At 51.3% G+C, this 15,388-nt stretch overlaps 1 protein-coding gene across 8 annotated transcripts in view; it reads right to left on the reverse strand.

The window, feature by feature from the left end:
* Nucleotides 1-15,388, reverse strand: part of AAK1 (AP2 associated kinase 1) — a 74,609-nt gene that overhangs the window by 32,959 nt on the left and 26,262 nt on the right. For all 8 annotated transcript variants that reach the window (XM_027697612.1, XM_027697609.1, XM_027697611.1 and 5 more), the window contains exons 5-13: nucleotides 15,192-15,334; nucleotides 9,603-9,724; nucleotides 8,109-8,190; nucleotides 6,132-6,264; nucleotides 4,826-4,929; nucleotides 3,769-3,848; nucleotides 2,216-2,370; nucleotides 1,834-2,117; nucleotides 303-503 (exon numbers count right to left, since the gene is read on the reverse strand). In XM_027697612.1, the coding sequence (XP_027553413.1) occupies nucleotides 303-503; nucleotides 1,834-2,117; nucleotides 2,216-2,370; nucleotides 3,769-3,848; nucleotides 4,826-4,929; nucleotides 6,132-6,264; nucleotides 8,109-8,190; nucleotides 9,603-9,724; nucleotides 15,192-15,334 (1,304 nt within the window). The remainder of the gene's footprint in view (nucleotides 1-302; nucleotides 504-1,833; nucleotides 2,118-2,215; nucleotides 2,371-3,768; nucleotides 3,849-4,825; nucleotides 4,930-6,131; nucleotides 6,265-8,108; nucleotides 8,191-9,602; nucleotides 9,725-15,191; nucleotides 15,335-15,388) is intronic.

Below are 15,388 nucleotides of genomic sequence, written 5' to 3' on the forward strand. Positions count from 1 at the left end.
CCCACAGGACTTTCCCCAAATCCCACTGCCCCATTCCTTCCCACAGGACTTTCCCCAAATCCCACTGCCCATTCCTTCCCACAGGACTTTCCCCAAATCCCACTGCCCATTCCTTCCCATTTGCCTCTCCCCAAATCCCACTGCCCATTCCTTCCCACAGGTTCTCCCCACCTGCTTCCAGTGCCCCAAATCCCACTGCCCATTCCTTCCCACAGGGCTCTCTCCAAATCCCAGTGCCCCATTCCCTCCCACAGCCTCTCCCCAAATCCCAGTGCCCCATCCCTTCCCCCAGGCTCTCCCACCTGCTCCTGTGGCTGTGTGGGCTGGGCTGTGCTGGGCTGGGCCTGGGGCTGGGCCGGGCTCTGTTGTTTCTGCTGAGCTGCTGCCACTGTCTTCTGCTGCATGGCTGCCTGCTGGGCCAGCAGCTGCTGCTGCTGCTGCTGCTGGTAGTAGTTCTGCATGAGCTGCTGCTGTGCAGGGGCTCCTTGCTGCATCCCTGGGAACTGGGAAACAACTGGCGGTTGAGGTGCCCGAGGTGGGCCTGGGAACTGGGAACCCCCACCAGGACTGGGGGCCAGCCCTCCTCCATGTTTATCGACTCTAAACCTTTCACAGAATCATGGAATCGTTTGGGGTGGAAGGGACTGTAAACCCCATCCAGCCCCACCCCCTGCCATGAGCAGGGACACCTTTCACTGGCCCAGGTTGCTCCAAGCCCTGTCCAACCTGGCCTTGGACACTTCCAGGGATGAGGCAGCCACAGCTTCTCTGGGCAACCTGTGCCAGGGGCTCCCCACCCCCAGGGCCAAGAGTTTCTCCCTAACATCCAGTCTAACCCCATCCTCTGTCAGTTTAAAACCATTTTCCCTGTCACTCTCTGCCCATATAAAAACTCCCTCTCCCTCCTTTTCATAAGCTGCCTTTAGGCACTGCAAGGGGCTCTCAGGTCTCCCCAGAGCCTTCTCTTCTCCAGGTGAACAGCCCCAGCTCTCCCAGCCTGGCTCCAGAGCAAAGGGGCTCCGGTTCCCAGATCATCTCCATGGCCTCCTCTGCACCTGCTCTAACAGGTCCACATCCTTTCCCCAGGAGAGGAGGATTTAGAGTTCCTTTGCTTCCACTGTTAAACATCCTTTAGCAGAGATCTGTGCTGCTATGAACACCTCAGGTAAGCATGTGAGTGTCATCTCTGTGTAACACATCATGTGTTCACAGACCTCCTTATCACCGCAGTCTACCAAAAACCAGACCCAAATCTTACCCTTGAAAAGGCACCCCAGGCTTCTGGAAGCACAAAAAGGACATAAATTGTACCCTCTGCTCATCAGCTGAGCACTGAAGTGTTTCAAGACCCTGAAACACTTGGAGCTGTAACATCTCAACCAGCACTCCAGATTTTATGCTTGTACATGACAAAACTATCCCAAAGCCTTCCACACTGACAGCTAAAAATGCCAGTCTTGTGTAGCACAGGATCATCGAGTCTGGAAGAGACCTTCAAGATCATTCAGTCCAACTGTGAACACATTCCACAACCCGACCACTCATTCAGTGAAAAACCTTTCTTCTAATATCTAATCTGAACCTCCCCTGGCACAACTTGAGGCCGTTTCCTCCCGTCCTCTCACTTGAGACGCAGCAGAGGAGACCAACACCCACCTCACTGCAACCTCCTTTCAGGGAGCTGTAGAGAGCAAATCTTACTGGAGAACTGGGGATACACTGGAAAATGCCTAAAACTTGCCCCTATTCCCCCCAAACATAACATACATCTAGAAAATGCCATGAATACAAGGACTCAGCCCTGCAGACACCGAGCCGGCCGCGCTCACCCACCTGCTGCGCCTGCATCATCTGCTGCTGCTGCTGGTAGTAGGCAGCTTGTTGCTGCTGCTGCTGCTGCTGCTGCTGCAGGAGCTGCTGCTTCAGGAAAAGCTGCTGCTGATGCTGAGGGGTGGCCTGGGGCTGTGTTGAGGGGACCTGGGGCTGTGCCTGCGGGGCCGGGGCCGGCGCTGCCTTGGCCTGGGGCTGGGCCGGGGGCTGCTGGGGGGCTGCTTTGGGCTGGGGGGTGCTGGCAGGGAGCGAAGGCTGGGCACTGCCCAGGGCAGCCGGGCCTGCAGCTGGGAGAGAAAACCCAAAAGGGTGTTAGATGAAGGTGCAGCACAGCCCTGGGGGGCGCAGGGCCCACAGGAAGCACAGGGGCAGAGAGCGGCCTCACCTTGGGGCTGAAGGGCTGCCGGGGCCGTGGGTCTCTTCCTGGGAGTCAGGGCTGGCTGGATGGGCAGGATCCCAGGGTTGGGCTGGGTCTGCCCTGCTTTAGGTCTCTGCCGGGGGGCTATGGACGTTTCTGTCGTGGGGATGGGATCTGTGAGCCTGGGGAGGAAGAAAAGGAGAGCACTGAGAGCACAGCCAGTGCATGGGACACACAGCAGGTTCAACACTCCTCCACACTCCAGCTGGGTGTGCCCAGGAAAGGTGAAACACTCGTGGGCATCTGGACACACCACGCACAGCAAAACCTCCCAGATGCACTCACAACAATTAACCCAACACTGTCACTCTGACTTCTCTGCCAATTGTGGCATCTTCTCCTGTTGGACAGCTGGGACTTGTCAAAACCACTCAGTTCATTCAAACATTTGATACAACATATTGTTTAAATCCACTCAGAGTTCTGAGCGAGCAGACGAAGGACACAAATTAGCTCAGGAGCAGCTGGTACCTTTGGGCAGGGTTGTCTAAATTGCCATCTTTAGATGCACCTTAACTTTGGTACATTTACCCCAGAATCGGGTCATTGGACTCCTCTGAGTTTACTGAGCTCCAAAAATGCAGAGCAAGAGAGAGAAGCAGCCCCTGCCCTTCTGTGGATACAGTGGCTATAATAGGAAATTGTTCCTAACACCTAACTAACCTGACCAAAGTTACCTGAGAGTAACTGCACAGTTATGAACCCAAACACACAGTGCTGGGACTGGCAGCAGGAGACATCCCATCTCAGAGTCTGAGGAGAGCAGCTGGGTTTGGAGTGCCCACTGTGCACTGCTCACTCTGCACCAAAATCACACCCCAGCTTTGTCCAACACAATTTACAAGCCTCCATCACAGAACCACAAGCAGAGCAAGCAGCAGCAGGAGAGGAAAAAACCCACAGAGTACAGTGGTTTCCCCACTAACTGGGCTCTTCAGATGGAAGCAACTGGGCTTTTGTGTTTTCCCCCAAAGGAATTACAGGACTCTTGCAGAAATCCCAGTCATTTCGTGCAGTAACTCCTGGCTCAGGTTATGGTCTGTCCAGGGTCAGACTCAGCCACAGTCCCTGCTGTGTTCAGCAGATCTGTGTTCTCTGGGGCCATTCCAGGCCCGCTGCAGCCTCTGCCCTGACTGTGCTCTCAGGTATTCCCGTGCCTCTGGAAGGATGACACACTGGATCCATCCAGGTGCAGGAGCTCCAAGTGCTCTCAGGTGTTTCCTGCCTCTGGAAGGATGGCACTCTGGATCCATCCAGGTGCAGGAGCTCCAGGAGCTGCTGTGGAGCAGTGCCTGGGGCACAGAGAGCTGCTGAGTCCTGCTGAGCATCCCCCAAATCCCACCCCCTGTAGACAAACCCCCCATGTCTGCATCTGCTGCCCTCAGATCAGAGAGCCCAGGGCTGGTTCCTGCTCTCAGGAGCGCAGTGTTTGTCCCCAGGGAAGCAGCAAACACCCCCCTGCTGATCAACAGAGAGACACGACAGGCACAACAGAGAGGGGAGCACAAAGCAGGGGGTACCTGGCCTTGGGCTGACTCTTCTTTGCAGCAGCTTCACTTGCTTTAACCGGGTCTGGGAGTTTAGCAGGGATTGGAGAGTTCTGCAGATCCCAAAAACACTCAATTTGGTATTGTGAGGGCAGAAAACAGAGTCAGAAATAATTTGCAAAAGCATCATAATAAAACAGGGAGATTGGGGGATCCCCAAAGCAATTTTTCCTCATGCTGGACACACGACAAACTCCTCAAAGTTCATGTCATGGGGATACAGTAGATTGGGAGAGGTTTTACAAGGGGGGGGAAAAAAGGCTCAGCTTTTTGACCATTTACTGCACATGGAACACGAACACAAAGGTTCATAGCACAACCTGGGCATTTTTAAAAGAAAACCTGGGGGACAACAGCAACAATATTTATTAATAATGCTATAAAACACAGGCATAATAGTACCAAAACCATCTCTTATTCATAAAGACCATAAATAACCACCTGAACATGGGGAGAAAAAAGTAGGTTTCTATTTACCTGGAAACAACAAAATAAAATGTCTGTCACAGGTGTCCACAACACCGTAAGAAAAGAACTGTCAACTCTGTTTTTCAGTTAAGCCTCTAAGAACACACTGAGAAGGGGCAGATGGCTGTGCAAGGACTGATGCAATTGAAATACAAGTCCCAGCCAGCCAACAGACCCCAAACTGCTGTGTTTAAACCCAACTGCACCCAAATTACACACATTGTGACGAGTGTGCCTGGAAATCAAATTGTTTTCCCAAGCATGGCCTAATTTTCCATGTTCACATGCACAAGATCTCTTGGTTGGCTCACACTTGGTGACTGGGTGAGGAGGTAAATCAGGGACAAACAGGAATAAGTAACATGAAAAACCCTGATTCCTGTCCTCATCCTCCCAAAAATCTAAATCAAACAGCACTGATAATTACAAACAAACAAAAAACTACTCTCCTAATTACAGAACTGGGGAACAACCCACAGAATACAGCAAAATGTTCAGCACTGAGCAGCTGCCCCCCAGTCTCCTCCCACAGAGGCCTCCCTCAGTCCCCCCCTCTGCTCACCTGGACGTTCTGCACTGGGCACTCCTTCTTTGCCAGTTTGAATGCAAAGTAGGAGACCTGATAAATGTCAGGTCTCTTATCAGGGTCTGGCTCAAGCATATACCCTGGAAGAGGCAGAGATGTGACATCAGAAACAGAGCAGACAGATGCCCATGAGCCAGCTGTGGCAGCTCCTCAGACTGCACAGAATGAAGGAATTTCTCAGGATTGGGGTGGGGAGGCCCTGGCACAGGATCCCAGAGGAGCTGTGGCTGCCCCATCCCTGGCAGTGTCCAAGGCCAGGTTGGACGGGGCTTGGAGCAACCTGGGACAGTGGAAGGTGTCCCTGCCCGTGGCAGGGAGTGGGGCTGGATGGTTTTAAGGTCTCTTCCAACCCAAACCATTCCAGGATTGTCCATTTGGTACAACCAGGGCTAACAGGGTGCTCTGCCTCCTTCAGAGCACCTGGTCAGGTCAGGGCTCAGCAGGACTGAGCTGCTCGTGGGCTCAGCTGGGAAGGGGGCAGGACAGACAGCCAGGATGGACCAGGACACATTTTCCAACACAGCTATGACCAATCTGCCTCCAGGGCAAGGAGGGGAAATGCTGCCTGCTCAGGGAATAGCACTGGGTTTGACTTTGTACTTCCCAGTGAACCCACGGGAGAAGAGCTTGATCCAGCCCCGGTGTGTCAGGGGGGCAGGAAGACAAGGCAGCCACAGACACCACTGCACAGATACCCCACATGAGCAAAGAAAACACCAGGCTGCTCTGCAAACACATCCAACTCTGTGTGAGTCAAGATTGTGGCTAGGAAGAGAAAAAAATCAAATGCTGTGCTGGAAACAAGAGAGCTGCCCCAGCTTTGCCAAGAGTAGTGCATTGTACACTTAATTACACATTCACTCTAGTCAGTGGGTTATTTATAAATCATTTCAGTTCTGCTTCCCAGTTCACAGAAGATGAATTCTTATCGCTAGTCTAAGTCACTGTGGTTCTTTTCAGTTCCTTATCCAAACAGATTTATTACTGGAGAAATACGTTTCTGCATAAATAGGCTTATTGTGCAAGTTCCTGTAGGACTCAAACCAAACGGTTGTCTGTGTTCCTGCCCTTCCCCAGAGCTCACCCCAGCCTGGCCAAACAGAAATCCCTTTGTCACAGCTGGCCCTGCAAGAGTGATCTCCTAAGCTTCTAAAAGATCACTTTAACCAACCCCTGGGCAAGCAAGTCTCCTAAAAGGAGAGGAGAACTGCTGGTTTTCCTGTGGGAGCAGGAATATGAGAGCAGAACACGTGTGCTGGGTTTGGGCCCCTGGGACACTCACGGATGAGGCAGTGCATGTCCTGAGAGTGCCGGGAGTTGTCTGGAATGGTGAAGGTGCCGTCACAAATGGCCACCTGGCTCTCCCCAAAGGGCAGGGTGAAGTAGCACAGCTTGTACAGCAAACAGCCAAGGGCCTGGGGAGAGAGAACAGAGCAGGGACTGAGCAAACGGAGCCAGCACAGCTCAAACACCACGGCACAGACAGGGAGGGGGCTCCAGCCTGGGTATCCAGGTCCTGTGTGATGTCAGGCCTGCACCCAGCACCCCTGGGATGGACCTGGAACAGGGGTACAGGGCAGGACACACACATGGAGAGCTCAGCTCTCCCCTGTCAGTGAGACACTGCTCTGGAGGACTGTGTATCATCAACCCCACACGGCTCCACAGAGCACAACCCTTCATGTCACTGAACAGGGAAAGCCTCCTTCTGCCACACACTGAGAGAATAAAGCAAAGAACAGCACAAATAAATGGCAACCATCATCATTAATACATTTATTCTGACAAAGAGAAGCCCAAACTGTTTCCAAGCTTAAGTTCAAACAACCTTTCAGCTGTTCTAAATAAATGCCAGGGAAATACAGCTCATTCTGCAGCCTGCCAGGCTGTACCACCCTTCCCTCCACTGCTGTGCTGCTTTTGGCAGCAAGAACCACCACCTATTGCAAAAGAAAACACAATTTCTGCACAAAGGGCTAATTATGAAACACTCCCACCACCTCAGAGGGGAGAGCAGGAAACATTTCCTAATCCTAAGCTACTCATCATCAGCTCATCTCCTTTGTCACAGGGTTTCTCAATTAAACTGCTCTCTGGTTTACAATCACCTCAGCAGGTTTGAAGGGAAGGGAGGTTTGCAGCAGAACAAGCACTAGAACAGGACTGGAAGCTGAGGCTGCCTCTGCCCACCAACACACACACTGGTCTGGACACTCCAAGGGTCACAGGAACAGAATTCCTGCCATGCCAGGAAGAGCAGAGCCCCTGGATCTCCACCTTTCCCATTATCAGAGGAAGGAGTGCAAATCCTGGCTCTCCTCTGGCTGCCTCTGAGGCCCTGACTGTCCTTTCACAGCTGGACCTTCCCTCTCCACTCACATCCAGTGCTGTGTGATCCCACAGACTCCTGCTGAAATGTGCTCCCACAGGAGCTGCTGCTCCCAGCTCCAGCTGAGCTCCCTGGGAGCAGGGGACTCTTCCCAGCAGGTGTCACACCAGCAATTTTCCCTCTTGTACATGCACAGCTATTGTACATCAAAACCCTTTTTCTGCTTCTGCTGTGCTACTTCCTAGCTCAGGGCTCCAGAAACCACACAAACACAGTCCCAGTTACCACTTTAAACACTTCCAAACACATCTGCTGAACTGCCTCTAGGCTCCAAACAGCACAGGCTCTTTTCCACCACTGTCCCACCCGAAGGGAAGCCTTCCACCCTGGATCAGGTTAGCCAGGAATGGATTCCACTCCAGCTGGATTCTGCTCTCACCATGAAGAGCATGGCAGGATTGCCCTGATCAGCAGGAGCAGCAGTGCAGGAGTTTGGCCTTTGGCCAGTTTGCCAACTCAGCCCTGTGTTACACAGGATCACCCACTTCTGCTGCAGGGAGCAGGTCCATTTGCTCGGGTTTCTATTCAGTTCTCAACAGTAACTTCTGTTTCACATGCCTACACCCCAACCCAGGCACAAGAAACTAAAATATTCCAAATTTTCTGCTTTAACTCTTCAGATATGAAACCAGGTTTGCCCTGTTCAACCCTGGAGCTTCATACATAAATTCAAACCAGACGAGAGGAGCAACACATCTCATCCAGCAGCCCCCCTGCTCAGCAGGAACTCATCAGACACGTCAGCAGAGGAACTCTTCATTCAGAAACTGCCCAAGCTCTTCAGGAAAGCAGGTTAGCCCAGTTTCCCTGCCCTCATGACAGTGAGGCAGCTGCAGCCTGGCTGGGGGTGTCAGTGGTTTTCATACATACCCATATGTCTGCTTTTGTGGTGATGAGTTTGCCACTGTACAGGTTGACCATCTCTGGTGCTCTGTAGGATAACGTAGTGTACCTGCAGAGAAACATCCATCAGGGAGCTCAAAAGGGGTATCAGAGGCATTTTCACTGTGTCACAGTTCCAAATACATCCAAATTCTCTCTTTCTCTATTCATTTTAGGGAAAAAGATACTAAAGATATCTATTTAAAATAATCTTTAACAGCATCATCTGCTACATACCTCAAACACTACCTCTACCTCTAACATAAAACACCCCTGCAAACTGCCCTGGGAAGCCAAAACAGTAACCACAATCCATTCTAAAACAAGGAATTCACTCACAAAAATGCACAGTCATATTCAAGGATGCAAAGTATTAACAAGGTCAGTAATCAACTGTCCTCTGCAGTGTCCTCACTGCAGGGCTGTGGCCAACTGTATCACAGATTGTAACTGGATATGTGGCTCCTAAAAAACAGATTTCACACCAGGACTCCTGCTCAGAGCCACTGTAAGCAAGGGAAGGGCCAGTGTGTACCTCAAACCAGAGCTGGAATCTGCCTCATTTGAACAGATCCCCCCAAACAGTACAGCTGGAAACTGCACCAGAGTTTAAGAGACTCTCCTGATGAGATTTCCTATCAGCAGGTCTGTAATTTCTGCTGTGGCACTTTGCCTGCTGCTTACCTTGATCACAGGAAAGCATCACTAAAGGCAGAGGTTTTGTAGGCTTAAGGGCACAACCAGGGCATTCCAAAGGGACTGCAACACTGGATTAGGAGAGCTCTGATGACTCCAAACAAACAAGTCTAGGAAATCCAAGCAGGTGTAGCTGCATCCTAACAAAAAGGAGGCTCTGCACACATCTCTAACCAGCCAGGATGTTGTACTGACAGAGGTGGCAAGTTGGCAGCAGTGATGTTGTTAAAACTAAAGCAAGACCAAGGACCAGGAGTGTGCTCCATCCCTGATCCAGGTCCTGCTGAACTGCAAGGGAAGTCCCCTTTGCAGAAGCACCCAGGAGCACCAGATGCTGCCAGGACAGCTGGCTGTGGATGGGACAGGAGAAGGAGCTAGATTAAACCCCTCCAGGGCTTGACAGTTCCCATGCAGAGCCAAGATGGGGCCCTGAGTCACTGCTCGGGAAGGACAGGGATTGTGTCATCCCTGCCTGGCAGCTCAAAGGAACCAAGAGAGATGAAGGGCAGAGACAGAGTGACCCCACACAGAACAGAACAGGTCACTGCCTGCAAGGTGGGGCAGCTCCTCTGCATTACACGCTCAGTCCTTCAGCTCCAAAGCAATTACATCAAACTCAATTTATTGTTCCACCTTCCCCCGGGCACTCATTTACCTGCAGCACACACTGCCATGCAGCACAGCCAAGCTGCTGCAGCAGGCCTGAGCAGAATTAATCCCAGCACAAGACAAAATTACCCTTCAAACACAAACTAGGCCCGAGCTGAAAAGGCAAAGCACACTTACTTTTTGATCTCCTCCTCGACCGCGTTCACCCCCTCCGTCTGCGGGTTCTGGAATTTGTTGGTGGCACTCCCGAAGTCACACAGGACATAGTGGCCACGGTCGTGCAGCAGGATGTTTTCAACCTACAAGCGTCACAGACAGACACAGTCACTCAGACACAAAAAATATTCCGGGTTTTTTTTCCACAAGCCAAGGTTTTCAGTGCCTGAAGACATCTCAGACACATCTGACATGAAGGCGTAACACGACAGCAAAGCAAACAGGCATCGAGCCTCTGTCACATCCCCTAAAATAGAAGTCAAATGATGGAACCACAGTTGTAACACTGCCTTCCATCCCCCCCCTTCTCCTCCTGCAAGCACACTTCTCTGCCTCTGCCAGGACTACCAGGACAAGAACAGTGGCCTGGCACCTCTGGTGCTCAGTGTCCCTGTGCTGCTGTGCCCCTGCTCTGGCATCTGAACGGGGGACAGCAAATCCAACTGTCCCCAGCTTTGCAAAGGGCTGTCTGTGGGACAGAGAGGAGGCAAACACATCACAGCACACACACTTCTGTACTTTATGAAATTCAAACACATCTCCAGGCCTTTGCCTGCACTCCCCCTGTCCCACTTGTTCCAAAGTGCTCACACTGTAGGTGCCCCTTCTGAGAAGGTGTTGGGTACCCCACAGTCCCTGAACAGGGGCTGGAACAGCCAAGGTTCCCCCAGGCTGCTGAGATGATCCCTTTCCCTTCAAATATCATATGGTACCTTGAATCAGGCAACTGAAACAACTACTGAAACAAACACCTGGGACAGCTGAAAAAATAAATAAAATTAGCAGAAACACTGCCTTCCCCTCACTTAATCATGCATTAACAAAAAACTAGCAAACTGCCTAAATGTTTCAACACAGACTTAAAATGTGTAAAACCCTGGGTTCAGATCTCTGCTTTGGCAGAGCAGCCCTGTGTTCCCACTCCTCATCTGTACAGAGGCATTAACAGCATGTTCTCTCGAGGGAACACACAATTTTTCATGTCTTTATCTTCAATCAGTGTCAAATGCTCAGATACAACAGCAAGATAAGACATACTGCTCACACAGTTCAGAAAAAACCCACATAAGCGTTTGCTAACAAAACCCTTTGGAAGTGGAGCTCCCCATCAAGGATGAGCCTTACAAGAAGGAAAGAAAAAGGAGGAGTCAGCATTTTAAGCATCAGAAAACGCAGCCAAATTAGAGCAGCTGAGGGGGAGAAGGCTGGCTTGGAACCAAGGGTTAAACACCCCCCTTCTCCCCCTGCCATCCATCTGCTTTGAATAAAGCACTGCACACAGATGTTCTCCCCAGCACATCCATGCTGACTGTTATTCCCTCTTCCCTGCAAGTACTCCTCAAGCATTTCCAGAAGAGTCCTCCCTCTTTATCTGGTTGAGAAGTCTGAGGTGATTTTTCACTGAAACATCCTGCAAGGTTTGTTAAACGTCAGCGCTGGACTATCCAGCAACCAGGTTTGGTCAGTAACTGCCAGCAAAAGGAAAAAATAAATACAGCAAAACAAAGTTCCTGAATCACTGCTACTGCCTCCCAGGCCAGAGAAAAGTGTCTTTAAAAGGAGCATGGAGGTGTCTTCTTCTGGTCAAACTCCCAAAAAGCTGCACTCCAGCTCCCAGCACTGCTGAGCATTTACAACTCACTGCAACCTTCGACACAAAGTCAGACTTAGACCCCAAATAAAAACCTTTAAGGGAAACAATGAGTTACTTTAAGTTTTGTTGGTTACAGAGTGTAGCTTCAGTCTTTCCAAACCAAATGCTTCTTTGCTAAAACAGAACTAAACTATAAAACCCCCTGCACAGACATGCTGGGAAGGGATAAGGACTGGGGTTTTAAGTAGTGAATTCAACACTCATTACCCTCTCCTGAGAGCAAGGGCTTTAAGGCCAGTATTCCTAAGCTCAGGTGGTGATTTGGGAGGGATGCATGACCAGGGCACACTTCCTGACTGCTTTCCAGCACCTTCAGATCTCTTCAGAGATGTTTCAACTGCCCTTTCTCCCCTGGCACTGCTCAGTTTCCCTCTGACAGCTCATGGAGCATTTCCTGGCACCGAGCGAAAGCCACGTGGCACCTCAGAGCACTGACTGCTTTTGGCACAGGAACACTCCAAACATGGCCAACAGGAGGGTTTTACCATTACAGGACTGAACAATTCCGCATATCCCACTCAACAGATCCAGCCAAACAAATCCCAGGCTTGTTGGTGGCATCAGGGCAAGACTTGGCATTCCAAAGAGTGATGGAAGGCAGAGAGGTGACAGCAGCACAGTGGGACTGTCTGATCACACCACACGAGGGCTAATAGGAAAGCAGGTGAAACTAAATCCTTATCCTGAGAGCACAACCCCCTGGGCATTGCAGAAAGTAGGGGAAGGAAAGGAGGAAGAGGTTTGCATCAACAGCATCCTCTGTGTTGCCTGACACAGTTTTTGGTGCATCCTGCTGTGTACCTGCTACAAGGAAAATCATCTGCTCATCTGCCATCCTGTCACCTGCTCCTGGAACCAGGGGGGTTCAGACCACCAGAAGCACCACAGGTAGAAATGGGAGACCTCTCCCTGCAGAAATCCAAGCTGGTTCTAAGCTGGTGCTCTGAACAACAGGAGTTATGAGATGTGAGACTGGAGGGACGAGGTTAAATATAAAACAAGCCACACAAACAACTGCCCCGGGTACGGGGTAATTGTGTAAATCAGGATCATCAGCCCTAGGCAGATTTTGCCCTTCCTCCACCTCACCAAACCCTGCTCCTCTGGGGTCTGACAGGTCTAGTTTCTTACAGAGATTCCAACACAGCAGCAGAGACTTCCCAGCCAGGGTATATAACAGATTGCCATAAGGTTTGGCCGTTTGTTCTGCACTGTTAAAAGGCCTAAACTAAAGATAAAGGAATTGATCTTACTCCAGAAAGGAGAACAAAAATAAACTTTTTAGCACTGCCCTGCAGCAGCAGCAGCCCATGAACCCTAAGGGTGAGGAAAGTCCCTGCAAGAACCAGCAAAGACTGTACTGCCAGTGAATCCTCCTCAGAGGGGTCTGGACTGGGGCACCAGCAGCACACAAGAGGCTTCTGCATTTTAGGGGAAAAGCTGCATCAATATATACCTGGGTTTGTGGCAACCAAAGCAGAAGAAACGAAACATCCCAGCCTGAACTGCACAGCATGCAGCTGGCACAGCACCTGAGTTACTCAGACCAGGCAGGAAAACCTTAACACACACGGGGGTGACAGGATCCTCTTGCAGTGAGATGTCTCCTTTTGCCTACAGAAACTCTGAGGAAAGGTGCTGTTGTCCCTTGGTCACTTCCCACCAGGGGGACTGTGCCAACAGGAGGTGGTTCTGCTTCAGGCAAAGCCTGTTGGGTTAATTCAAAACCAGAGCCACAGGCCACTGAAACTCCTCCAGCTGCACTTGTCTGAAAGGGCTGAGAGCTCATTCACAGCATCCCTGCTGCTGGCAGGAACCTCCAGCACCAGAGACACATCAAAGAGCTGGAAGGCAACAAAAGGCCTCCAACTCCCAGGCAGCTGCCTCCAAAATCAACATCTGCCCCCTCTTCAGCAGGGTTATGTTCACCCCAAGAAAACACCTAAGGATGGACGCCCTCCTTACACCCAGAGCCTGTTCAGATCTTTGGCCCTTAGTCTCTCTTGGCTTTGCAACTCCCCCTTGACAGTATTACCTCAAATAAAGTCAAAATATATATAAATCATTAATTCTGCATTCGTGCTTAGATCCCCAGAGGTCTCCACAGCAGAAATAATACACTCTTCACCCAGAAAATGATTCCAAGCAGAGAAGAGCCAACTCTGACTCTGGGCACAGCTTACCAAGAGCCAGGCCTTGCAAAACCTCCCCGCTCCAGGCAGTGGGAGCTGGTTTCAGACCCCAACAGCCCATTTCAACTGTAACTCAGGGCAGAAAGGAACACTCAGCTCACTAACCCAGCACAGATGTCCCAGATTCATTCCCAGGCCACACAATGAGTTTGTTCTTTGTGAAAACCCCAGGGATTCACCAAAAAGGTAACGGCAGGGGTTGATGTCAGCTGGAGAGGTTCCTGTTCCTCATCCTCTCATCCCAGTTTTCCTGGTCTATACAAACTTCTGCAAGGTGCCCACAGACTTTACCAGCTCTAAATCCAGGCCTCAAACTGATAGGAGAACACCTGTTTCCCTCTGGAAAAACACACACAGGAGTTATTTCTCTGTCCAAACCGACTGAGCAGTGGGGTCCCTTCACTTCCAACGTGCCAAACCACCCCAGACCCCGAGGATTCCTGCCCCTGCTCCTCCTGGCAGGAATGGGCATCTTTGCCCCTCCCCTGGCATGCGGGGCATCTTTGGCTCCCACAGAACAACGCGGCACAAACAAACATCTGTGAGGGCTCTGAAAATAGAACCTGCCCCACAAAGCACATCTGAATTTCAAATCTGCTCAGCAGCCTCCTTCCTTCTTGGCTGAATATTTTATTCCGGCATTTTACGAGCTCGTTGAGAGGAAAGGGAACATCTTTTTGTTTGCTTGATTACAGGCATGGGATTTTTCCCAAGCCCTCCTTGCAGGCCCAGCCCTGTTCCCAGCTAAGTACACACAGTTTTACAACACACTTCCATGGTCAGAGCTCTAGAGGCCAGTTCCAAAAGCTCCTAACAAGTCCTGCCCCACGGCCAACACCTCCTTTTAATGTGGGTCCAGGTAACAACCTCACAGCACACTTTTTGTGAGCAACCTTAAATCATCCAGGGTGTTTCAGGGGGTAGAAAGTCACTGTGAATAATTCATCAAGTACACTCTGGCACGTGTGCAAACCAGAATTATTCACAAACATTTGTGTTTAAGGAGATCTATAGATGGTAAACATATGGTGAGCAGCAATGAGAGGCTCATTTCTTTTTTTATCTTCCAATAGAGAGGTGTATTCCTGCCCACTTTTCCTCATTACTAACGAGGGAAGCACAGCACTGGCACTGGCGTAGGCAGCAGGCAGACAGTGAGGATCACAGAATGTGCTGAGTTGGGAGGGACCCACGAGGATCATCCAGTCCAACCCTCAGCCCTGCACAGGCCCATCCCCAGAGTCACCCCCTGTGCCCCAGAGGATCATCCAAACCCTCCTGGAGCTCTGGCAGCCTTGGGGCTGTGCCCACTGCCCTGGGGAGCCTGGGCAGTGCCCACCCACCCTCTGAGGGAAGAACCTTTTCCTGGGATCCAACCTGAGCCTGCCCTGACACAGCTCCAGCCATTCCCTGGGTGCTGTCCCTGGTCCCCCCAGAGCAGAGCTCAGTCCCTGCCCCTCCTCTGCCCCTGCCCAGAAAGGTGGAACTGCAGTGAGGTCTCCCCTCGGTCTCCTCCAGCTGAACACACCAAGTGCCCTCAGTGTCCTCACACGGCTTCAAATCAAGGCCCTTCCCCATCCTCGTTGCCTCCTTTGGACACTCTCTAAGGGCTTAACATCTTCCTTATATCGTGGTGCTCCAAACTGCCCCCACATCTCGGGTTATTCCAACACTCCCTGCTGGCCCCTGGAGCACAGAGCTCACCTTCAGGTCCCTGTGGATGATGGGGGTCTTGCACTGGTGCAGCCTGGCCACGGCCTCGCAGGTGTCACAGAAGATCTGCAGGACCTCGCTCTCGGAGAAGCCGGTCTGCAGGCGCTGGTTCATCAGGTTCACCACCTGTCCCCCTGCACAAACAGCACACGGGGTGAGCTGGGACAAACAGGCACACGGGGTGAGCT

Source organism: Neopelma chrysocephalum, unplaced genomic scaffold (genome assembly GCF_003984885.1).
Source record: "Neopelma chrysocephalum unplaced genomic scaffold, ASM398488v2 Primary Assembly neopelma1_120, whole genome shotgun sequence".
Taxonomy (NCBI): Eukaryota; Metazoa; Chordata; class Aves; order Passeriformes; family Pipridae; genus Neopelma; species Neopelma chrysocephalum.